Source organism: Sorex fumeus, unplaced genomic scaffold (genome assembly GCF_029834395.1).
Source record: "Sorex fumeus unplaced genomic scaffold, SorFum_2.1 ptg000044l, whole genome shotgun sequence".
Lineage (NCBI taxonomy): Eukaryota > Metazoa > Chordata > Mammalia > Eulipotyphla > Soricidae > Sorex > Sorex fumeus.
Genome location: NW_026606101.1, coordinates 50,036,740 through 50,061,421, shown reverse-complemented (window position 1 = coordinate 50,061,421; position 24,682 = coordinate 50,036,740). Strand labels below are relative to the sequence as shown.

General features: G+C 60.2%; 2 protein-coding genes across 3 annotated transcripts; both read right to left on the bottom strand.

Moving 5' to 3' along the window:
• Positions 1–6,309: 6,309 nt before the first annotated feature.
• On the bottom strand, positions 6,310–13,713 carry ABCF3 (ATP binding cassette subfamily F member 3). 2 transcript variants are annotated; one of them, XM_056121372.1, is made up of 21 exons: positions 13,626–13,713; positions 13,300–13,447; positions 13,119–13,198; positions 12,520–12,566; positions 12,210–12,307; positions 11,987–12,109; positions 11,587–11,853; positions 11,293–11,373; positions 11,152–11,211; positions 11,011–11,067; positions 10,881–10,903; positions 10,714–10,769; positions 10,406–10,606; positions 10,246–10,322; positions 8,851–8,895; positions 8,644–8,776; positions 7,472–7,560; positions 7,300–7,391; positions 7,053–7,185; positions 6,841–6,928; positions 6,310–6,758 (listed from the first exon to the last, which is right to left on the bottom strand). In XM_056121372.1, exons 1-21 carry the CDS (start codon positions 13,696–13,698, stop codon positions 6,600–6,602), a joined length of 2,130 nt encoding a protein of 709 aa, XP_055977347.1. In that variant the 5' UTR covers positions 13,699–13,713; the 3' UTR covers positions 6,310–6,599. The 2 variants fall into 2 exon arrangements, with proteins under 2 accessions (XP_055977347.1, XP_055977348.1); XM_056121373.1 differs by lacking the exons at positions 13,119–13,198; positions 13,300–13,447; positions 13,626–13,713 and adding an exon at positions 12,689–12,800 and having other exon boundaries at positions 6,315–6,758.
• Positions 13,714–16,286: 2,573 nt separating this feature from the next.
• Positions 16,287–23,073, bottom strand: AP2M1 (adaptor related protein complex 2 subunit mu 1). The gene is made up of 10 exons (XM_056121376.1): positions 22,943–23,073; positions 20,987–21,252; positions 20,177–20,259; positions 19,608–19,743; positions 19,374–19,515; positions 18,847–18,966; positions 18,628–18,763; positions 18,448–18,545; positions 18,106–18,217; positions 16,287–16,910 (listed from the first exon to the last, which is right to left on the bottom strand). Exons 1-10 carry the CDS (start codon positions 23,014–23,016, stop codon positions 16,776–16,778), a joined length of 1,302 nt encoding a protein of 433 aa, XP_055977351.1. The 5' UTR covers positions 23,017–23,073; the 3' UTR covers positions 16,287–16,775.
• Between the last annotated feature and the right edge of the window lie 1,609 nt (positions 23,074–24,682).

Here is a 24,682-nt window from a genome sequence, read left to right as displayed (position 1 = left end):
CAGAATCAAACCCAGTCAGGCATTAGTTTGGCCTATGCCCTAACCACTGTGCTCTCTCCAAGGGCCTCAGCTTTTGTTTGTTTGTTTGTTTAATTTTTTTGCCCTACTGGCAGTGGAAGCCAAGTCTCCAGCATGCAAGGCCCACATCTTGGGTACTACTCTCTCAGTTCTTACCTCATCTCTGCATACTCAGAAGTATCAGAACCTACCCCCCCCCCCGACCTCCCCCTTCCCCAGTATCTAGCGTTCATTGTTTGGGGGAACTTGATTGAAACAAAGATTAGACATTTCTATTTTTTTGTTGGGGGTGGGGGAGGGGCCGGGGATCAGCATCCTGTGATGCTCAGGACTGTTTCTGTCTCTGTGCTCTGGAGTGACCCCTGGTGGTGCTGGGCCTTGGAACCACGGCGGCCTCGGCCTGCAGCCCCATGCAAGGTACCTCCTATACTTGATCTCTGGCGCCAAACATTTCTTTTTTAACATTTAATTCCCCATTTCCTGTGCTTCACCAAGGTATATACTCAAATTGACATCATACTGCATTTTCCTGGTGAAATTCAATATTTTTGTTTGTTTTTGAACCACACCCAGCTGTGCTCAGGGCTTATTCCTTCCTGGCTCTGTGCTTAGGAATTACTCCTGGAAGGCTCAGGGGACCACATAGGATGCTGGAAGTGGAACCCAGGTCCAATGCATGTAAAGCATGTATTGCTCCAGCCCTGATATTCAATCTCTATCTCAAATTCCTGTTCCATAATAGAGTCTCATCCAGAGTCACTTAGTGTGAGATTCTGGAGAAGTCGAAGCCCCAACAGAGCCTTGGGGAGGGACTGGTTATGTTAGAGAGGCTGGCAATACAGGCTGACAAATATTTACTCTAATTTGGGGTTTTAAAGGTCTCTCTCTGTATGGTAAAGCAGAAATCACTTCCAAACCACCCATTTATTTAACATAAAGAAACAGAAACCTAGTATTACCGACAGGCTGTGATCTATGCATATTCTTAGAATGGCTTAACCGGCACAGGGAGTTCTCTTTCCCCAAGCACCTCGGGTGGGCTGCAGTGCCGTGGAATCCAGCTGGTGAGCCTGCCTGCAGTGTTTGATGCCAGCTTCAGCATGAGCTCAGCGGTGGAGCAAGCAGCTCCTGGGCCGCTCTCTCGATGTGGCCAGCACCGTCTGTGTGTGCATGTGCCAGCAGTGTTGTCCAGAGGCTGCCACGTGTCACTCCTTCCACACAGTGACACCCTTGGGCTCCATGGCATGTCACATTTTTTTTGCTTTGCTTTTGGGCCACACCTGGCAATGCTCAGGGGTTACTCCTGGCTCTGCGCTCAGGAATCACTCCTGGCAGTGTTCAGAGGATCTTAAGGGGTGCTGGGGATTGAACCTGGGTCAGCCACATGCAAGGCAAGTGCTCTACCTGCTGTTCCTGCTGTACCTGCTCTGCCACCCACCCCTGCCTCCCCCGCTCGTCACATTTCTTTGCCTGGAGCGGGGCATTGGGTTCACCCATATCTGGTGCCACTGCAAGGCAAGCACCCGAACCCCTGTACTAGCTCTCTGGCCCTGAAATTGGTAGGAGGTTAGCCACACCCAGTGAACCTTCAGGGTCATTCCCTGTCATGCTTGGGGAACAATCATGCTGTGCTGGGCATTGAACCTGGGCTCCCTGCATGAGAACCTACATCCAGCCCAGAAGAAAGCAAGTTTCCTCAGAGCTTAGGAGCAGGCTGCTAGGAGCTAAGATCAAACCATGATTTTTAAATGAAGATTTGTCAAAGACAGTAATAAACCTATTAACCAAGCAGTAAACGAACAAACCAACAAACCTGCGTTCAGTCTGTTGAGCTAGCTTTCTGGCCCTTTATTTTACAATTTTTATATAAATTTAGGGGAGGGGCTAGAGATACATGTAATAGGTAGGGAGTAGGCTTTGCCTTGCATACAGCTGACCTGGGTTCAATCCTTGGCATCCCGTATTGTCTCCTGAGCCCTGCCAGGAGTGATCCCCAGTGCAGAGCTAGGAGTAAACCTTGAGCACCATTGGGCGTGGCCCCCAATCTAGCCAACAAAAGCACATGCACAGTGGCAAGGCACTTGCCTTGCTTGTGGCCAAACCTGGTTCAATCCCTGACACCTCAGATGGTCAGGAGACCCTCCAGGGGTCTCGTAAGCCCTGAGGACTGGGGGTAAGGGTTGGGCATAAACCAAAAATAAAAAAGATTCTTTACTCGGGGCAGGGAGCGGGGCTCAGCAGTAGAGCACACGGTCTGCATGTGGGTTGATTGAGAGCATTGTGAAAACAAAAGCCAAACAACTGACCCTGGAAAGGCTGGTTTGCTGGATGGAGATGCCATGAGCAGATCCGGACTCATCCCAGGCCTGGCTTTCCTGCTGCACCTGGAGTTTGGTGGTGGTGGTGCTGGGGAACGAACCCAGGGCTTCGTCCATGCAAACCAAGTACTGTACTGCTGCTTGCTCAGCCCTGAGCCCTGCCTGAGCCACCCTCCGCAGGGTATGGCCCGTGTCAGCCACTGTGTGGGTCTCCTGGCAGCTTGCTCTCCTGGAAGACCGCTTCCATCCCAGACCCTTCCTTTCTCCTCCTAATGAGTTTTGTTTGCTTACACCTGGCAGTTGGGCTGGAGCGATAGCAGATAGCACAGCAGGTAGTGCGTTTGCCTTGCACACGGGTGACCAGGCAGACCCGAGTTCGATTTCTTTGGCCCTCTCAGAGAGCTCGGCAAGCTACCGAGAGTATCTCACCCGCACGGCAACCTCACCATGACGTATTTGATATGCCAAACACAGTAACAAGTCTCACAATGAAGACGTTACTGGGCCCGCTCGGGCAAATGGATGAACAATGGGAGGATAGTGCAGCGCTCACCTGGCAGTGCCCAGAGTTTGCTCCTGGCTCTGCACTCAGGGATCACTCTGGCAGGGTTCAGGGGACTGTATGGGGTTCTGGGGATCAAACTGGTTTTGGCCGTGTGCAAGGCAAACGTCCTGCCTGTTGTGCTTTGTCTGGCCCCTGGTTTGTTTTTTCCGCCACACACGGTGGCTTTCAGGGCTTACTCTTGGTTCTGTGCTCCGAGACCACTGGCTGTGCTCGGGGGAACATTTGTGGTATGGGTTAGCTTGGGGTTTGCTGTGTGCAAGTGCCTTAACCCCCATACTATCTCTGAGACCTCACACACGATTTTTCAGTCATTGGCAATTGACCATGTCGAGTCACGTGCTGAGCGTTGGTCTAGTGGCCGGTGAGCTGTGCCAAGAGCCAGGTTGGTCTAGCCTCGGCCTGTCATCCACTGTCGTTTCCTCGCCTATGAAATGGGATCACTGTGCCAGTGCTAGGGTCACGAGGACGGACATGGCAGGTCAGGTACCCACCGTGGTGCCTGTTATGCAGTGGAGGGCCAATGGAAACTATCAGCCTATTTTCTCTTTGTTTTTGGGTCACACCCGGCGATGCAGAGGTCACTCCTGGCTCATGCACTCAGGAATTACTCCTGGCCGTGCTTGGGGGACCATATGGGATGCTGGGATTTGAATCCGGGTCAGTCGAGTGCAAGACAAACGCCCTACCCGCTGTGCTATCGCTCCAGCCCCTCAGTGTTTTCTCGGGGATGAGAGGAAACGAAGGTGGTTCCCAGAAAAGGGCCTCTGCCCATCTGAGCCCCCATGCCACCTCCACTTCCTGGAAACACTGGCCCAGACCCAGGGGCCCTCCTGAGTCTTACTGCACCCTTCTCTGCCCTTTCTGTGCTCAGCAGTCACTCCTGGTAGTTCTCAGGGGACCATAATGTAGTGCCAAGGATCAAATACAAGTTGGACATGGGTTTACTCCTATGCTCTTGGCTCAAATAGTATTTTGGGGCCACCCCTGGCTTCATGCTCAGGGATCACTGGTGGCGGTACTCAGGGATCGTATGTTGTGCCAAGGAGCAAACTGGGACCAGGTGGGTGCGGGAAAAATGCCTTAGCCCTCGTACTCTCTCTGGCCCAAGGAACCACAATCTTCTAATGCTGGTTTATAATGGAGAAAGAACAACCCCAGAGTCTGGAAGCTCTGGAGGCTTTTTGGTGGGGCGTGAGCCCAGCCTGCAAGTGACTGGAACTCCCCTTAAGGGCCTTATCCGTAAGCAGGTTGGCTGGCTGTGAGGGAATAGCCCCTGGCCCGGGGAGGGGCCCCTAAATGACAAATGAGGCTGGAGTCTGGCTATGGAGAGCAGGCTGGCAGGGAGGCCAGGAGGCCCAGCGGGCTGCCTCACCCCAGCCTGCTCCTGATGGCTGCTGTGGACACTGGGAGCCACTGAGGGGGTCACACGGCTGGTGACAGTCCTCTGCTCTCTGCACAGGACTGGTGCTGCACCTCTCATTTTCTGCTTTTACAGCGGTTTCTCCTAACTCTTGTCAGGGCTGGGGGCCACCCCCACAGACCCTCGGCAGCAGCAGTTGTTACCACCCCCTTCTGTGGAGCTGGGGTTCATACCCAGGGCCTCACACATCCAGACCAAGTGCTCTGCTGCCGAGTCACCTCCCGGGCCCCTTTTGCCATCTACACTATAATAGACTTCTATTTTTGTGGTGGTGCCAAGGATTGAACCCAGGGCCTCGCTGAGGAGGGGTATGTGTTCTGTGCTGAGCCCCCTCCCGCATGCTAGGCTATTCTGTTGATGTGGGGGGGGCCCACCCCCACTGATGTGCAGGGATCACACATGGCCATGCTCAAAGGACCACCTGTGGTGCCAGAGAGTGAAGCTGGGACGACCTTATGCAGGCCAGTGCCTTCAACCCTGGAGGGTCTCTACAGTTGGCCTCTGCCGGCCAGACAGGGCCCAGCACTCAACAGAGAGATCCCGCAGTGTTTGGCACTGCCCAAACCATCCTTGATGCCGACTGATCCAGCTCTAGGTCACCAAGAAAATCTCCTCCACCACCCGACAGCTCGCCAAGGGACTGAGTTTCTATTATCCTCACAAGTACCATTTGAAGAAACCAGATGGGAAGATTCAGTGATTTGTTGTGATTCTCCAACCAATTTTGGTGACTGCAGTGAACCAGAAATGCACTAGCCCTCTGGCTCCACACACAAAGCCCCCCTTCCTCCCCAAGAAACCTGGGGTGGTCGCTCCATGGGGGGGCGGGGCACGTGCTCCCCAATCAGTCTGAAACAACTGCCAGAACAGAGCTGGGTGCAGCCCTGAACAGTGCCAGGTGTACCCTTACCCTTATCCAGCGCACCAGCAGATGCTGCTGCAGAAACCTTCAGACACATTGGCCGGGGAAGGTGTCAGCGGGGGCTCCCCATCTGGTCAGGGGTGGGGAGCCTGGTTAACTGGCAGCCCCCCTTGGTCCCTTGGCAGGCCTGGAGGCTCTCAGAGGCTCTGAGGGGGCAGAGGTCTGGGTCCAACTGGGGAGACACCCTTCTCGTGGCCCCCAGACCTCAGCCACATGCAGGCACCTTGCCCCTGTGCCAGGGGGTGCCCAGTGTCCCCCTGTGCTCACCCCTCCCCCGGCTCCCACCACACCCACAGCAGTTCATCAAGATGCCTGGCCTAGTGCCTCCACTCCCAGAAGCCCCACAGCTCCTCTGGCTGCGTGAGCACATGGCAGGGGCTCAACTTCAATGTCTTCTGCATAACAAGCATGGGTCAGCAGAGTCATGGAGAAACATCTCCAAATCATACTAAGGCTTCTGTTCTGTTTTCTGGGACACACCCGGCAGTGCTCAGGGCTCACGCCTGGAGAGCTCAGAGACTACCTGGTGTGCCAGGGACCGAACCCACGTTAGCCAGTGCGTCCTACCCACTACATCATGTCTCTGGGTACATAAATCACACTTGTGTTCAACGCTTTCCCCTCCTCCAAGAGGGCTTCCTTCTGGCCAGTTGTCTTGTACCCACCTGAGAGTCATTCCCCAACCCCACCTGACGGGGTCAAGGGAGAAACAGCACAGCCGACTACTCAGGCCAATGGGCAACAGTTTCTCAGCTTCTTCTCTGCACTGGAGCGGGCCACCCGCCAACCAGGTCGAGGCCGGTCACCCTTGGTTCATGTCCCCGAGGCCCCCTTCTTCAGCGGAGGCTGAGCCAGCCCAGGCCCCCCCATCAGTGCCAGGACACACTGCCCGAAGCCCAGCAGTTCACCTGGAAGGCCCACCCCCAACTCCCAAGCCCCGTGTTTGCCAAGGGTTCCCTCCAGAGGAGCAAGAGGAGGCGTCCCGGAAATACCACGCCAGGGCGGGCACAGCCGGGGCTCCCTGCAGAGGGCTCTGGAGCAGCCAAGACCAGGCCAGGGAGACGCCGGGAGGTTTAATCGACACAGCAGCCAGGGGAAGGGGCCCCATGGCCCGGGGCAGTGCCGGCAGGCACCCCGGTCCCCTTTCCCCTCGGAAGACCAGTCCTCACACACGGAGGAGACGCCGCTGGCTGGGCGGGACAGGACGTGCTCTGGTCAGGTTTGGGAGTAAGGCTGTCCCCAGAGCCGAGGCGAGTCCATTGCCAGGAAAGGGTGGTCAGGTGGTGGCCCAGGGGTCTGAGCGAGCAGTCCACATCCTGGGCCCAGTCCTCGAGCCTGGTGGCAGGGGCGGGGGTCCTAGAGGAAGCCCTCCCGCCGGAACTGTTCCTGGAGGAGGGCGCGGTATTGGTCGAATCCCCCCTCGACCCGGGTCACTCCGCCGCCTTCACACACCCACAGCTCCTGGCAGACCAGCCGGATGAAGCGCTCGTCGTGCGACACCAGGATCACTCCCCCCTGGAAGACAAGGAGGTGGGGGGGGGGGGGGGCTCAGGGAGGCGGCAGGGCGGGGGTGCATGGCGTGCAGGCACTCACGTACCCTGAAGGTGTTGAGCGCCCGGCCCAGGGCCTCGATCGTCTCCATGTCCAGGTGGTTGGTGGGTTCGTCCAGGATGTAGAAGTTGGGGCTGGAAGGCAGAAGGCAGGAAGGTGGGCGGGGACGCGGGATAGGACACACAGGACACCCCGGCTACGGAGGCCAGACTAGGGGGAAGTGCGGCAGGGCGAGGGCCCGGGGGCGGGAGGCCTCACCAGGGCATGGTCATCTGGGCGAAGGCCACCCGGCTCTTCTGCCCCCCGGACAGGCTGACGACAGGGCGCATGGCCAGCTCTCCCGAGATGCCGTAGCGGCCCAGCTGGTGCCGGTATTCTTCCTCGGGCCGACCTGGAAGAGAACCATCTGAGGCTGCCCACCTGCCTCCTACACCGCCTCAGGCCCGGTCAGGAGCCGGGGTCGGCGCCCGCCCCCGGGAGGCTGAGCGCAGGGGTCAGGACGCACCGGGAAACTTGCGTGCCAGCAGCTCCACGGCACTGACATTCAGGTCCAGCTGCTCCACGTGGTGCTGGCTGAAATAGCCGATTTTCAGGTTCCTGCAGGGAGAGGCGATGAGGGGAGTGGAGGGCAGGCCCCGAGTGAGCACGGGGAACGCGCCCCCAGGACGGGCGCTTACCTGTGAGCGTGCCGGATGCCCCGGACGGGGGCCAGGTCCCCCATCAGCAGCTTCAGCATGGTCGACTTCCCCGCGCCGTTCTCCCCCACCTACGAGGAAGGGCAGGCATTTCAGAGTGAACATGGCGGGAGGCAGAGGGAAGGGGAGGAAGTCAGTCTTGGTTAGGCCTGACGGATCCTTCCTTCATCAACAGGAAAAGACATTTTAGTTTGTTTTTTTGGGGCCACACCTTGTGGCACTCACTGCTGATTCCAGGTGGTGCCCAGTGACCCACATGTGATACCCAGACTCAGTTGAAGTCAGCAATGTGGGGGCCTCGTCCTCTGCACCATCTCTCCGGTCCTTTCCCTGCCCCCCTTCTTTGGGGGCCACACCTGGCAGTGTTGCTCAGGAGTGACATCCCCTCCTGAACAATCATCACACATGGCCTTGCTCGGGGGGCCCTGAATTCCCCGGGGGGCTCAAGGTCAGTCACAAGCAAGGTAAACCCCAAGAAGCAAGCCACATACTGCTGAACAATGGGGTATTTCCGAGCAAAGAAGACGCAGGCGGCTTTGTGGTGCACTCCCCCAAACCTACACTCTAGGCACAGTGTGGACACAGGGATCCCCGTGGCATGTGGGGTCCATCCGGGAACAGACTGGGGCTCTGCGGACACCACTGTGGAGGGGACAATGACAGAGGCGACCGAGACACAGAGGGAACCAGCACCTGGCCACCTGCTCTCCCAGAAAGCTCGTTGCCTCCAGAGCAAGGCAGGGACGGGAACTGCCGCGACACACCTGCCTTCACCTTCCACACAGGGAGGGAGAGAACTCGGAGTTGAACCCACGTGTCCTCTGAGAATTCACACAGCACCACGACAAGCCCTTCCTCTCTATGGGGAGGTGCTGGGCGGTTGGAGACTGGCACAGCAGGGCCCTGCCCAGGCCAACTCTTGCTCCCATACTGGGGTGGGAGCAACCAAGTCACAGAGAGCCCAGAGGCCGCCAGCAGGGTTGGAGCCGTAGCATAGCAGGTAGGGCGCTTACCCAATGTGCGGATGACCCGGGTTTGATCCCCGGCACCCCATAGAGTCCTGAGCCCTGCCAGGAGTGATTCCTAAGCACAGCTAGGTGTGACCCAAAAACAACAACAACAACAACAACAGCAACAAGAAACAGCCAACGTACCACACAGATGCGGGACTCGAGATCAGCAGAGACGGAGAGGCGGTTGAAGATGACGTGCTTTGGATCATAGTAGAAATCCACCTCGTCGAGCTGCAGGATGGGTGGAGAGAACTTCTCAAAGCCATCGGGGAACCTGCAGGAGGGGGCGGTGAGGAGCGGAGCAGCCCCACCGAGAGCTCCCCCCTGCCCCGGCAGCCCGGCACTCACTTCATCACTACCTCGATCTCCTTGTCCACAGGTTTCAGCTCCGGCCTGAGGCGAGAGAGGGGCAGGATTTGATTTACAACGAGAAATCAACCCTCCGAACCCACCTTCTTGTGGTCTTCTTCCCCAAGGAACAAAACTTCTGCTTCTAGCAACAGGTAACATTTTTATTTTAGAATCCATTCTGCTAATTCCACATATGCAGAACCACAGGACTATAAGCTCTGCATCCTCCTGGTTACTGCACAGTGACCCTATGTCTCAAGGTCAACAAATCCGGAGCCTGTGACATTAGGTTTCCCTACCAACAGCCCCTCTGGAAAGACTGCTTGAAGATTCAAAGCCCCAAGGGCTGGAAGTAGGGGTCAAGTGCACAAATGTGTACATTTGCTGGGCTTGATCCTTGGCATCACATCTGGTTCCCTAGCACCACCAGGAGTGACCACTGAGCAGAGAGCCAGCAGTAAGCCCTAAGCCCTGCCCAATGCGGCCCCAAACCCAAATATAAATAATGTCCCAGGGCTGGGAATGTGGTTCAAGGCCAAGTGTCTGCCTTGCATACCTGCGACCTATGCTTGATCTCTAGCTCCACAAACATAGTAACAATGTAAAAAATGTTTCTAATGGGGAAAGGGAGAAATAGTACAGGGATCTTGGGTGCTTGCCTTGCACACAGCTGACTCAGATTTGATCCCTGTTACCCCGAAAGGTTCCCTGAGCCCCACCAGGAGTAATCCCTGAGCACAGAGCCAGCTGTAAGCACTGTGCACTGCCCTATGAGGCCTGAAAACAAAAACAAAAACAAAAAACAACTTTTTAAATGGGAAAAACCATAGCAATTGATGAATCAAATAAAACACAGGGAACCCAAATGACGGTGTATAATGACAGCCACAAAAAGCCATGAAGCACAGGGCCAGAGAAACAATCCAGTGGCTAGAGCGCTTGCCCTCCATATGCCTGACCTGGGTTTGATCCCCTATGCAGGGCCGGCCAGGAGTATCCCTTGAGCGCACAGCCAGCAGCAAGCTCTGAGCACTGCTGAGTGTGGCCCCCAAAACAAACGAACAAACAAAAAGGCCTGACGCAGACACATGAAATGAAGCAGGCCACCACATGGTGGGCCTGGGAAACATGGCACACAAGTCTCGGGGCTCGGCGATCCCCCTTCTGCGACCTGCCTAGAACAAGCAGACATGTACAGTCAGGCGGTCACCAGTGGCGGCCTGGCCAGGAGGACCCTCCGAGAGGACTGAGAATACTCTGCTCTGCTGCAGGGGAGGGAATGCAGGCTGGGGTCCAGAGAGGAGACCTAGAATGCGGGTGGCGGGGGCAGGGGGTGGCTGGGAGAAGCAGGCCTTCCAGGGACCAGGGCCGGGGCCAGGTCACGGTACTCACAGCTTCTCCAGCATTTTGATCTTGCTCTGCACTTGAGAGGCCCTGTTGGCATTGTAGCGGAAGCGGTCAATGAACACCTGTGGGCGGGCGGGCGCAGGCACTGGTCAGGCCCCCCGCCTGGGACCGGCACTCCAGCCCCCGGCCCTGGCCGCCCACACACCTGGATGTGCTGGCGGTACTGCTGCTGGGCCTCGTATTCCCGCTGCTGGTTGAGCAGCCGCTCCTGCTTGCTCTTGATGAAGGTCTCGAAGTCGCCCCGGTACCCGTCAAGCCGCTGGCTGTGCAGGTGAATGATGTCGGTGGCAACGGCATTGAGGAAGTTGCGGTCGTGGGAGACAACGAGGATGGTGGAGGGCCATGTCTGAGGGTCACAGGGCAGGAGGCGCATCATCTTCCCCGTCTCCCAGGTGCTCGTGGGTGTGTGGGAAGCCCCCGCCCAGACCTGCCCCAGCACTCACAGGCACTGACCTGCAAGTAATTCTCCAGCCACAGGATGGCCCTGACGTCCAGCATGTTTGTGGGTTCTGGGAAAGTGGGGGAGGACACGTTTTGGGGCTGAGAGGCTGGAGGACTAAGAACATGGGGTGCTGCCCACCTCCCCCACCCAAAGTCAGGGGGTGACGCTTCAGTCTCACCATCCAACAGCAGAAGATCGGGCCTACGGGAGAGAAGGCAATGCATGAGTTCCAGAGCCCCGCCCCGTGGCGCCCGCCCAGTAACCGAGGCCCGTCCTCCACTCTCCACACACGGACCCGCCAGACGCACCTAGCGAACAGGGCCCGGGCCAGGGCCAATCGCATCCTCCAGCCGCCGGAGAACTCCCTGAGGAAAGACAGAGCCACATCAGGCCGGGCCCCGAGGCCACAGCTGACGGTACTCGGAGTCAGGACTGCGGGGGCCACTCACCGCGTGGGCTGCTGCTGCATGGCAGGGGTGAAGCCCAGCCCCGCCAGGATGACCGAGGCCCTGCGAGGGAAAGAACAAGAGTGAGTGAGAGCAGGCAAGACGGGGAAGAGGGAAACATGGGCAGAGGGGGGGTCCCCGTACCTGGCGGGAGCCTTGTCCGCCTCGATTTCCTCCAACTTGGCGTAGATTTCCGCCAGCTGTGCTGCTTCCGAGCCCTCGGCCCTGGGATGCGCACGGGGAGAGGAGCAGTGAGGCCCGGGAGGCTGCAGGCTCCAGGCACATGCAGCCCTAGGTTCAGGGGGCCTGCCAAGGTTGCCAGCACTGGGATGCACACACAGCAGCAGCGGCGAGGGCAACGGGCCTGCTGCTTGCTAGAACGGTCCAGGCCGGGGGGGGGGGGGGGGGGGGGCGACACCCCCACCCCGCAGCCCTCACCTGCCGGCCGCGATCTGGGCACTGAGCTCGCGCTCCCGCTGCAGGAGGTCCTCGCGCACCGTGTCACTCTGCAGCACGCTCTGCAGGGCAGGGGTGTCGTCACCCGCCACCTCCTGCTCCACGTAGAGCAGGGAAATGTGGGCTGGGATCCGCAGGCTCCGCGTGGCCAACATCTTCAGCAGCGTGGTCTTGCCCAGTCCGTTGCGACCCACCAGCCCGTAGCGGCGGCCCCAGGCCAGGTTCACGTCTGCCCCTGTCAGCAGGACCCTGCAAGAGGAGGGCGAGGAAGGGAGTTCGAGAGACGGGCACCCTGCAGCTTCAGCCAGAGGGCTGCCTTCCGATAAATGTCCCCAAGTCTCCCTGGAGAGTCAAGCCCGGGCCGCCACCGCCCCTCGCTGACCTGTCACCAAAAGACACGTCAAAGTTCTCGATCCGGATGTCATAGGATTTGTTCTTGCCGGATGATTCCAAGCGACTCTCCTTCCTGCTGCCTGCCTGGCTGGCTGAGGCCTCTTCCAAGACTCTTTGGAGAGGAGACAGAGAGGCCGGTAGCACCCCGGGCCACCCCTGTGGCACAGCAGAGCCGCTCAGCCCCTGTCGCCACCCTTCCCGCCAAGACTCACGGGACGCTGCCAGTCTTGAGCGTGTCCTTCTCGGAGCGCTTCTCCTGCTTGGCCTTCAGTCTCGCCTCAGCCTTTTCGAGTTTCTTTGCATTCACGGTCTACGAGTCCAGACCCATCCAGGTCACTCTGGGTGTAGGCGCCAAAGGGCAGCCCACAGATGACCCCCTCACGCGAACCTCCCTCAACAGACGAAGCATCACAGCCAGCATCAGAGACGCTGGGCAAGTGGGCACCAGAAATCGCTCTGCCCCCCCTCCCCACCCGCAGCTCCTCCTCCCGACAGCCCCTGGCCTGCCTCCCACCTCCTCACCGAGGACTGTTCCCGCTTTAGTAGTCCGGGAAGTTTGGTGTCACAGTCTGTAAGCGGAAGAAAAGCAGTCACCTTCTCCCCGAAGGGAGGGAAAGGAACAGCAGCCAGCCGTGGACAATCCTGGCGCTACCCTCCCAATGAACCCAGCGAAACCCAAGCCAACCCTCACCAACGAAGAACACAGGGGCTGCAGCAGAGAAGCCAGCTGGGTTGGCTGTGTGGTGATGTGTCCTGGGGAGCCAGCCTTGCTCGAACCCCCACCCTGGACATCCTCCACTAGTAGGCGGCTGGCTCTGAAGCTGCAGAATTGGGGGAACGAACCCAAGCGCAGGGCCTCTCCATGGTCCAAAGGCCTCCCACGACCCCCCGAGAGCCTGGCCACTTTCCCCGGCCCCCGAGCATCCTCACTAGCTCTTCCTGCCTTCAAGAGCTACAACAGATACTGTTGCCTTCAACGGACACAGTAGCTCCTACCATCTGGAGGGTGAAAGGAGGTACCAGGAGCTCGGAGCCGGGGGCAAGGGGGAGGGGAGGGCCGCGGGAGGGGTCCGAGGGACGGAGGCGGCCAGTCGACCAAGCGGCCCGTCGCGCTCACCCACCGTAGCTCTCCGTGATCTTGGACAACTGGATGGGCGCGTCCAGGAGGACCTGGCTGTTCCCCTGGCTCGGCGGCTCGGCCCTGGGGGGCAGGCAGAGGGCAGGGCGTCAGGAGCCGCGGGGCAGGGCTCAGCGGCCCGGGGCGTGCGGCCGTGCACCCTGACCCCCGGCCCCGGCACCTACAGGCGCAGGGTGTCGTACATGCGCTGGCACACGGCCCTGATGCCCGCGTCATCCTTGCTGTCCCCGGACACCTCCTGCAACAGCTCGCCCACGGCTTCCACCAGGTCATCCACCGACTCGAAGTCCGCGCTGCCGCTGTGCAGGACGCCTGGGCCGGCGAGCACGGTCAGCGCGAAGGGCGCGGGGCCCGCCCCGTCCCCCCCAGCTGCGGGGCCGCGGCCCGCGAGGTCACGCGGGGGGGAGCGGCCTGGCGGGCAGCCGGCCTGCCGGCCGGCGCCCCGCACTCCCCGCGGCTCCCCCCGGCGCGCCGGGGCGGCCTGGCTCACCCGTCACGTAGTCGAAGACCTGTCCGTCAATCTCGGGGAACTCGCTCCGCAGGATCTCGGCGCACGTCGCCATGTTCCAGCCGGGCCCCCGTCCGCGCAGCCGCCGTGGAACCTGGGCCAGGCCCCGCCCCCTGCAAGCCGGCCCCGCCCCACGGCGCCGGAGTCGCGGTGACGTCAGAAAGGCGGGGCGGCCACGCGCGCAGGCGCCGTGGAGGCGCGGCCCAGCGGCCCGCTCTGCGCCTGCGCGGGGCCGGGAGGCGGGGCCTGTGAGGACGTGTGGGGCCCCGCGGGGGCCGCCGCGACGCCCAGCTTATCGCGGCGCGCGGTGGCTGGGGACGGTCGAGGGACGGACGTCGATAGAGTCGCGCTAGCGGGTCTGCGCGCCCATTCGGGCCCGCGTCCGAGCCCGCCCGTAGCCCTGCTGACTCACGGCCGGCTCCGCGCGAGCGGGAGCTCCCCGGAGCGGGCCCCCGCACCACCCCGGGAACCCCCCACCCCCCCCATCTCCGCCCGCGCCTCCTGGCGGCGGCGTCACGGACGGCCCAGTAGCCTGATGGCCTTGAGAGTACTCGAGAGTTCCGCTGGGCCGGGCGGATTTTGCCCATTCAGCCTTTCCTCTGGGCCCGGACACACCCTCCTCACCGCCAGAGAAATCCGCGCCAAGATTTGGGGGGCAGGGAGTGGATCACACCCGGCGGTGCCAGGAATCTACCCGGGTGGGCAAAGCAAAAGCCTGTTGTCCTTCCTCTCTGTCCCTGGGACACCAGAGATGCGTGTCCGCTCACTGACCTCTATTCCAGACCTAGATCCTTGCACTGCTGCTTTGTATGGAACTCGCATGCTCTTTGACGCCTAAAATGGCTCCATGACGTCCGTCATTCGAATCAGGCAGGTGGCAATGTGAAGAATCAATGTTAATGTTCGGAAGTTTAAAAAAAAAAAAAACTAGTATACCTTTAGCTCCAAAAGTATACTGAAAATGTTAGGAATTCTGATGGAGGAATAACAACTGATTTCTTCAGAAAACATTCCAAAGGGCTGGAGAGTCATAGTATATATTGGGGAGGGCACTTGCCTTGCTGGCTACCTACCTGGGTTAGATCCTGGCAGCCCATCTGGTCCTCATAGCCCCACCAGTGGTCTCTGAACAGCAGCAACTTACTTACCAGGAGTAAGCCCTGAGCATCACTAGTTGTGGCCCCCAAAACATTGCAAGAGGGACTGGAGAGCTCAGAGGTTTGAGCACATGCGTTGCATACAGGAGGAAAGAGCTGGATTCCCCAGTGCTAAGAGTGGCTTGCCCCTCCCTGGACCATGTGGGAAGGAACCCCCAACACAGAGCCAGGAGTATCCCCTGAGTACTTGGAGGTGTGAGTAACCCCACTCTACCTCAACACTCCAAAATAAAAATAAAACCCAAATGCTACAAAAGCTCAAGAGAGAACTTAATTTATAACGCAGCTGCTTCAGCTGGGTTAGACTCAGGATGACTATCCCATACAGTTATGGAAGAAAAACCCTGTATCAGCATGAGGTTTCAAAGTTAACCACCTAGATAAGGGGAGTCATTTCTCAGGTTGGAAAAGGTTTAGATAGCCTCAACTTCTAAGACTAAAAGAGCACAATGGATCTTGTTCAGCTTCAGTGGATCACATTTGGCAAGGATGGAGAGATTGGATGTTGTGTGAAGGGCTTTGGCCAATTGCTGAAGCTGGATGAAGAAAATGGGAGTTTGTAACTGTCAGGTTCTGTTGGAAATTTTCTGATAGGTATGTTTTGGTTGGAATGTAAAAAGGTGAAAGCAAGGGTAAACTGGTGAGGGCATGTGTTCTCCACCCCCCCCCCCCCCCCCAATACACTGCAGGACAAGGAATACTCTCGGCTGGTACAACTGGGTTCTTTGGTGGGAGGCAGGAGAAAAGTGCAGAGATTGGAAGAGGTCCACGCCGGGATCGGGGGGGCATGATGAAGTCCAGAAGTCAGTTTCTTAGAATGGATGGACGGACCAAATGAAAACCTAGTGGCATCTGTTAGCTGGGTAGGCCCGAAGGTGCTGGGTGAATTAGGGAAAGAATCTCTCCACTTGTGGACCTGGAGCCAGGCTGCCCAAGTTTCTCTCCCAGAGATGCCAGGAGACCAGCAGGTGAGGGTAAGAACTTGGATGGCTGAAGTCTTTTTGCTCTCTGGAGAAGCCTGCATTCTCTCTTGAATGTGTGTTAAGTATGTATGTTTGTATATATCTATCTCCTCTCTAAATTTCTTTCAATAAAACTACTCTGCTTCAGGGGTGGGAGAATAGGCCAGTAGGTAATGGGTTTGTCAGACCCAGATTCGATCCCTGACATCCCAAATGGTTCCCAAGCACTGCCAGAAGCGATTCCCGAGGACACAGCCAGGAGTAACCCGAGCACTGCTGGCCGTTATCCCCAAGCTTAAAAAAAGAAACCAACGATTTTGCTTCACCTCCTCTTGTGCACCCCCTCACCCCAAAAGAACTCAGATGTCCCAGAAGGGGCTTGCATTTGATACAAGCAGGTGCCTTGAGAATGGGGAGCTTCCAGCACGGAAACCTGGACTCCAGGGGAAGGGTGGGAAGGGCAGCCACCCCACCCGCACCCCACAAGCTCCCCACATAGCCCCCGCATCAACACAGCCAGCAACTCCGTTCTACAGTTTATTGGGTTTATAACTGGACAAAGTCACACTTGTACAAAATGAAGCTCACACTATCCCAAAGCAGAGCAGGGGCTGAGGGCTGGGGAATCCGTTACTGGCCTCTGGGGGAGCTCCGAGGTGACGGGCAGCCAAGCCTTCCACTCCAGAGAGATGTGGCCACGGGGGAGGGAGGAGAGAAGGGCCCACCTGACTTTGGTCACACAACTCAGAGCTTAGCAATGGGCCAGGAAGACAGATGGATGGAGGAGTCGGAGCCCCGGGAACCAGCCTGCCAGGGGGTCCAGGGACCGCCCCCCCCCCCCCCCCCCAGTTCCGCTCGCAGTGTGGTTGGTCCAGACCTAGACTCAGGGGCTGGTGCAAAGGGAAGGCAGCAAAGCAGGAGGGAGAAGACACGGACGTGTGGTGGCTGGCCAGGGGCACGGGCCGGGGGATTGGGGAGTGGGGGGCGGGCGGCAGGCTAGCGTCAGCGGGCGGCTAGCAGCGGGTCTCATAGATGCCGCTGCGGCCAATGTAGCGCACCCATTTGATGACATCGTGGTCGCTGTAGTTCAGCTTCGGTTCAAACACCTTCAAGTAGCGCACCTTGAGGCCAGAGGGTGCGAATGGCACCTGGGCAAGGGACAGTCCCAGTTAGGAAGAGGGCCTTCCTACGCCTATGTGTTCTGATATCTCGGAAGTCCCACAGCCCTGTCCTGCCTCACGGTAATTTCAGGGTGAAACAGACCGAATGGGATCTTAAAAGCAGGAGGGTAGGGGGAGGACAGGGAGACAGGACGGGGGTTAAGGGGCTTGCTTTGCACGGGACAGACCAGCTCTGATCTCCAGCACCACGTATAGTCCCCTGAGCCCCAGCAGGAGTGACCCCTGAGCACAGAGCCAGGAAGGAGCCCTGAGCACTCACAAGTGTGGCTCAGAAAACAAAACAAAAAACAGCTAAGGAGTCCTTGAAGAGATTACTAAAGAAAAAATTATATCCTAGGGTAACTAACAATCATTTTAGGTTTAGAGTCAGGCCCTGCTTGTAATAACTTGAATCAATTTGCTTTAATCAGTAGGAGGCAGCAACCATAGAAATGACTCGATACTTAAGCTGTTCAATATTATGCGCTTAAAATAAGGTGGAGAAAATTATATGTCTAAAATACACGCAGCAAAGTCAGCCCTTTTTTCTGCCTGCAAGCAAACTTTGTGTCTTATCTACCAATCAATTTAAAAATATTCCAAGAACTGTTTTAAGAGCACGCCAAATGAAGCAAAAGGTTTCTGTGTGGGTGGTAGGGACAGCTTAAATGAAGTGGTCTTTGCACATGGGAGTCCTGGGTTTGGTCCCGGCATCTCAGGGTTCCCCAAGAACCACTGGGGGTGTCCCCCAAGTGTGGAGCCAGAAGTAGCCTCCAAGCACTGCTGGAGCTGGCACAAAAACAACGCAAAAAAACTCTTTCTTTGGGGTGGTGGGAGGTGGTGTTTGGGGCCACACCTAGCAGTGCTTAAGGGCTACTGGCTATGTCCAGGAATAGCCCCACGCGATGCTTAGGAGACCATACATGGTGAAGGAGATTCAAAGCAGGATCACAGCTGACCCTGCCTCCTGGACCTTCCCTCCAGCCCCCTCCAAAGACTTCTGTCAGCGTGGAGAGTAATTTCTAGTGGGAGCTGAAGGGGAAAGAAACGGGTCCCTGTCTCCAGGTCACTGTGCTCTCTAGGGCTCGGTTTCCTCTTCTGCCAGGGGCAAAGGTCGATCAGAAAGATCTCTCTTTCCTGGCACCCTCTACCCTGATTCTAAGCCCCGCCTCCTCTCCCATACCTCAAAGTTCATGGAAATGGGGGGTCGAGCCCATTTCTTCTTGTCGTTGGTGGGCAGCAGTTCAATCTCTGCACTGATCTGGGATTCCTTCATGCCGGCCATGCGCTTGATCCTGGAAACAAAGGCAATGGGCAACACTTGCCCTCGGGAACCTGAAGGACCCCCAGGGAGGGTGGTGAGGGTGTGTGTGTGTGTGTGTGTGTGGTGTGTGTGTGTGTGTGTGAGAGGGACCCCCAGGGAGGGTGGTGAGAGGGTGTGTGTGTGTGTGTGTGTGTGTGTGTGTGTGTGTGTGTAGGCAGCACCGAGGAGGGTGCTCACTCCAGCCCTCAGGCAGGCACTCACTTCCACACGATGGCGTTCTCGCTGGCCTTGTACTTGGCCTTCCCCTTCATGCAGATCACCTGCACCCCACTCGTGTTCAGCGGGGTCGGGATCCTCACCTGGAAGGACACGAGCATGCTCAGGGGGACTGCCCAGCCCCGGCCGCTGCCTGGCGTCCCCTCCCTGGCGCCTCCTGCTCACCTCGATCTTCTGAGCAAGAAGGGACGGCTTGAAGTTGGACTTGATGACCACCTTGACTTCCAGCTTGGTGCGCCCCACTTCCCGCACCAGCGGGATCACGCGGAAAGGGAGGATGATGTCCTTGGTGGTGCGATACCTTCAGCGGCCGGGAGCGAAGGCGGGTGTCAGCCCCGCCCTGCCCCGTCCCACCCCATCCCGACTCCCCTCGACCCCCAGCACCTCATGAGCTCAAACTCTCCGTCGGGCGGGATGAAGCTGATGCTGCGCTCCGAGTCAAACTTGCTGAGTCGCACACACTGGTGGAAGGTGCAGTCGTCGATGGCGATCGACTGCTTCCCGCTGCAAGCAGGGTACAGGCCGCTTCAGGCCCCAGCCACAGGGGCGTGGGCCGCCCCCCCAAAGGCCCCCCGAGCCACGGCGAGGTTTGCACCATGAAAAGCTGACCCGAGAACAGCTTTCTGACCCACTGGGGGAGTGGGAGCTTCGCAAGCTCATCATGTGTGGGGTGGGGGGCGGGAAGGGGGTGTCTGTGGCGCCCGACCCAGAGGGGCAGAGACCAAGAACATGCACAGAAGCGCCTCTGGTTCCAGAAATCTGACAAGGGTCAGTATGACCCTGAGTCGTCATCCCCCGCCCCAAGCAGGGTCAGCCACCAGGCACACCCAGGACAAGATGCGAGGCCCGAGGAGCTTGGGACCGAGCAGACCTACTCGGCCCTCCCCCACGCCATGGCCTGGCCTCCGCACCTCTTGCTGGTCTCGTCAGCTGTGCCTTTGCCTTGCTTCTCAATGACTATCTTGTCGTTCATCCCGAACTTGCACTCGGGCATGCCGCTCAGGTAGCTCTTCATCACCACCCGGCCAGACACGTGGGCACTCAGCACCTGTCCTGAAGAGGGACGGGAAAGCGAGGGAGCTGAGCGAGGCCCAGCCCCGGTGCTGGCCCCTGCTGGCTGCCCCCGGGCGCCACCGAGTCCTTACCCTGCGGGGACATGAGCAGGTTGACGCTCTCCAGCACATCCAGGAAGAGCTCGTTCCGGCGATACTTGATGCCTTCCCGCCGCCAGCCGATCTGCCCGGTCACCTGGCTGGTGATCTGGGACTGCTCTTCTTTCGTCTACATGGGGGCCCCCGTGAGACAAATGACAATGGCCTGGCTCCTCTCCCCCCAACCTCACCTCCAGTGCCCACCCGTGTCCGGTCCCACAAGCCCCTGGGGGTGGAAGGGGTGGGGAGGAAGCGGAGGAAACAGTTACCTGATGCTGAGAGCCAAAGGGTGAGAGGGGTGGGCCCAGGGGGCAGCAGCGGAGCAGACAGGAGGAGGAGGGTGGAAAGAGGGAGAAGACAGTGAGGCCGTGACCTCCGGAGGGCACCAGCTCTCCCGGGGCCCCACCTCCCCGGGGCAGAAGGAAACCGCTAGGGTTGAATTCTGAGGAAGGGAGGTGCTGAGTCGGCTGCAGCTGGGGTGGGACCAAGCCTGCAGAGGGCTCCAGCCAGCACTTCCTGTGCCGGTCAGCTGAGGGGGGGGGGGGCTTAGTCGGTCCAGGTACCTGGCTCTTGATGCCTTGCTGGGTGATGAAGGTTTTCAGCGCGCCTGTCTCAGAGTTCTGTGGGTAGCCAAAGTCCAGGATCTCTGCAAAACGAAGGCCTGTCAGGCCCTGGAAAACACTGAAGACTATTTTCTTGTAATCCCTCCCCTACTCTGGCTAACACTGGCCATTACGGCTCTGGCAGAAAAAAAGCGTCCACTGCTGCCATCTAGATCTGGGACTTGTGCTCAAAGGAAAGCAATTAAAGGGTCAGATTTGTTTGGTTTCATCCAACAGATAAAGTCAACAGAAGAGTCACACATGGTGCTTTAAGAGATGGGGAAGGCAGGAACCCACAAAGCCTACCAAGAAGGGAGCTGGAGAGACAGTACAGCAGGGGGCCAACGGGCTCGACCCCTGGCACCCCTTAGGGTCCCCGGAGCACTGCCAGAAGTGATCCCTGTGTGCAGAGCCTGGACTAAGCCTTGAGTACCACCAGACATGACTCCCAAAAGCAAAAGCAAAAGAAACAAAACCAAATCCTATAGGTGAACCACAGCAACAACACAGCCCCAGGGACTCATGTGCCCCCTTCTTCCAGACTCCGGGACCAATGTCGTGAGCTGCAGGTACTGTCTGTGAATTGAGGCCCAACCCCCCAAGGGCAGCTGGGGATCGAGGCTGCCTGCAGCTCTCCAGGCTGGCCTGCCTCGGGCCTGCCTCTGAGCAGCCTGGGGTGCCGATCTGGACCCCAGACCGTTCTTGGGGCTCCAGAGAGGCGCCGAGGTCACCCTGCCTCCCCCCACCCCTGGCCGCTGGGGCCAGCCTCACCGTCCAGCAGCTCGTAGATGAGCACAAAGTTGTTCTTGATGTTCTCCTCGCTGATCTTGCCAAAATAGGCCGCCATCACGTCGCACATCTTGTAGAGAAACTCGAAGACCATGGCGGCGTTGACATTCTGCTTGGTGACGGCTGCCAGCCAGATGTTGGACCGCTTGACATGGAAGAAGCTGGTGCGAGCGATGTTGGTGACAGGGCTACGCACCTGCTGCCGGGCATGGATGACATTGACCCGGAAGGCGTCCACCGCATTCCTCCTGGCAAGACAGCACCCAGGATAAGCGCCGAGGCGGGGATCAGCCTTTGGCGGAGGGTCCTCACCCACTCACTGCGAAAATCCAGCCCCCGCCCACACCTGAGGCTGAAAAGACTGGGGTGACACCTTTGTGACCCTAGTGAGGGGGACAGGGTTGGGTGGGTGGAGGGATGGCCTGGGTCAGCTGGGATACGGGCTGTCTCGCAGTGAGGGCCTACGAGGGCAGAAGGGCAGTTTCGCTAAGGTAAGGTCCAGCGGGGGGCGGCTCCCAGCCCGCATCCCAGCCCTACCCCTCTGCCAGGGCCACCTCCGGCTGCCCGGGGAGCTCTGGGCCCAGAGAGAAAGAGATGCTGCTGCTTCTGCCACTGGCCCACCCGGGACCCCCCCCCCCACCAGAGTAGGGAGTGGCCCCACAAATTCCACGAGCCCCGGGGGGCCCCACAGAAGCTGAGCCAGGCACGGAGCCAGGGGCGGCCCAGGCCGTGAAGCTGCACTCCCAGTTCTGGTCCCTGCCCTCATCCCGGGGCCGGCTCAGAGGAGGAAAGAGGCTGAAGAAGACCACGATGGGGGGCAGGGCCCCCACCCACCTGTGCCTCGGCAGCAGCTTGACCGGCCGCTTACCTATTGCTACGGCAGCCAATGAGATGGGATGAGAGAAATGACGCCAGCAAGAGGAGGAGAGTGACAGCAACGAGAGAGAGGGTTAGACACCACACACGGGGGAGGGGGGGCAGCACGCACCATGAGGAAGAGGCCGACAGCCAGGGCCGGAGTCAGGGGCAGAGCCAGGCGTGCGGCGGTGTGTGCCCTGGCCCAGCCCACTCAGGCCAGCCAGGGTGAGAGAGGGGCACGAACGGGGGCTGCCAGCCAGGCGATGCCAGGACCCCACGGCATGCCCCCCCACCCCCTGGGGTGAAGGGCCACGAAGGGCAGGCCAGCTCATCAGCAGGAAGCTGCCCCTCCTCCTGCTGGGGGAGGGTGTTGGGGGGGGGGGGCTCTGTGACAGGCCAACTCAGGCTGTCCTCCCAAGCACACTGAGAAAGAAAAACAGCCCGGCAAAGCAAGGCGCCTCATCTCCTTAGAACTGGCAAGGCGGCCCCTGAGAAAGCACAAGGACATGCAGGGGAGCTGCAGAGGCGGGAGGCAGGGAGAGAAGTAGGGCTGGGCCTCCTCAAAGGCGGGGGGACCAAGGACAAACAGCTGCTGGTGATCTACTGGTGGTGAGGAAGGCCTCCGGGGCAAAAGAGCTGAGCCTGCAGCCTGCCTCCTCCCGGAGGGGGGCTGGGGATAGCACAGCCCAGAGAGGCTGAGAGAAGCCAGAGACATCTCCCCAACAGCTTTTCCGAGATCAAGCAGGGCCTCCAGCAGAGCCACCAAGTCCCTTTCCTGGAGACAGCTCCCCCCACTCTGAGAAGGATGCGATCCGCCCAGGCATCAGCGTTCATGTCTACCAAGGGGCACGGGAGGCAGGAGTCGCCCCTGGGCACATCCCCATCCCTGGTCCTGGCTGGGCTGCCGGGCAATTGCCACGGGGCCTGATGGCGGAGCAGCTGCGCTTCCAGGGCCCAGCGGAGGGTGTGGGTGGCCCAAGTCACGCCTCTGGTGGGAACATGGGAACAGATGCGGGGGGCCCTGCCATGCCGGGGAGAGGGGACAGGGGGGCCACAGCTGGCCAGGCCCGGGGCACTCACCCGATGTCATCTCGGTAGACCCGGGAGATGAGCACCTCTCCCTTGTGATTATAGATGAACAAGCCTCCGATCATGGCGGCAGCTCAGTCTCCGCAGCCCATCCTCCGAGAACTGACCTAGGGCGGGCGGGGCGGCAGGAAGGGGGAGGAAGGGGCAGCTCAGATCCGGGCCCAGAACCCGGTCAGCGTGGGCTCCCCCCACCCGGCTCTGGGCTCCCTCCCCTTCGCCTGGCTGGCTGGCTGGCTGGCTGCTAAGTTCCTGTTTATCCCTGCTGGAAGGCAGAGGGGGGAGGGGGCCTGGGCGCCCTCCCCCTGCCCTGCACCCACCGGGCGAGCTGGGCGCTGGCCTGCCCGGTTCGGCCCGGCCCGATCCCCCCAGGCCCAGCCCGGGCCCCGCTGCCCCTTCCTGCCGGCCTCCCGGGGCTCGGGCGTGAGTCACGCCGCGGCCCGCCTGCGGCTGCGGGAACGGCGGTAGGAATTACTCCAGCTCGGCGGCCCGAGGGCCCCCGGGCACGGCTTTGGGAGCACCCGGGCCGCGTCCCCTTTCCGAGAAGGCGGCGGGCCCGACCCGCGGCGCCGCGGTTGGCCGAAGCCGCGACATTCCAGGAAAGGGCGTGCGGGAGGCGGCGCGGGCCAGCCTGGGGCCGAGGCGGGCGGGCTCCCACCGCCCTGCAGATAAGCGGGCCCGGGAGCGGCAGGGCGGCAAGGTCGCCTCCCGCGGGCCCGCTCGCCGGCCCCCAGCCGCGGGCCCCGACCCCCGTCCCCAGCCCCCCGCACGAGGTGCAGCCCCAGCAGGGCCGGGGGTGAGGGGGGAAGGGGGGTTTGTGCGTTGCGGCTGCACACCCGAAGTCATCTTCCAGCGGAAGTGCTGAGATTCGCGCCCCCCACCCCGCGCCCCGCCGGAGATGCCCCGATTTGGGGGGCGGGGGTGGGGGGGTCAGATCCATCTGGCCCTGTGGGGTTCGTTTAAATGACAGGCCTGGGTCTGCCAGTCCAAGCCCTCGTCCGTCCTTTCTGGGGGGAAGAGAATGGAACTGGTATGCCCCCCTCCGCCCGCAAAGCCCTCGAAGTCGGACAGGACTGGGGAGGGGGGTCCCTCTGCGCGGTGGGGGGTGGGCGGCTCTCCCCCTCCGCCGGTTCCCCAGCAGCTGGGGGCCGAAATGCGGAATGGATGCGAGGGAGAGCCCGGGCGGAGCCCCAAGATCACAGGTATCAAGTGGAAGGGAGTTGGGGCCCCGGAGAAAGGGGGGGATGGGGCCCGGGCGAGCGGAATATCCGACCGAGGGCAAGGCCTGGCAGCCAGGCGATGCCCCCCGGCCCCCTGTCCTCGGCAGCCCACGGCGGGGCGGGGCTGGGGGCAAGAGTCCCGGGAAGGAGCCTCCAGGGGGGCAAAGGGCACGGCTCGCCAGAGGCACGGCGGGGGGTGGGGTGGGGTGGGGGCCCGCGGTCGGCCCTGGGGGTCGGGTGCGAGGGGGTAGGGGCGGTCGGGGGGGAGGGTGGGCTTCTCGCCCGTGGGGGAAGATGGTCCCGCACGGCGTGCGGACGGCCGGGCGGCAGGAGGGGGCGCGCGGGGCGCCCCTCTGTCGGGGGGGAGGGATCGTCGCGGGGCTGGGGGCGCCTGTCACGGCCCTGGGAGGACGGCCCGCCCGGCTGTCACCGTCCGGGGCGACAGCGGGGTGGGGTGGTGGGGGTGGGGGTGGGCGACCGTCCTTGCCCGAGGGCGGCTGTCACGATTCCCGGG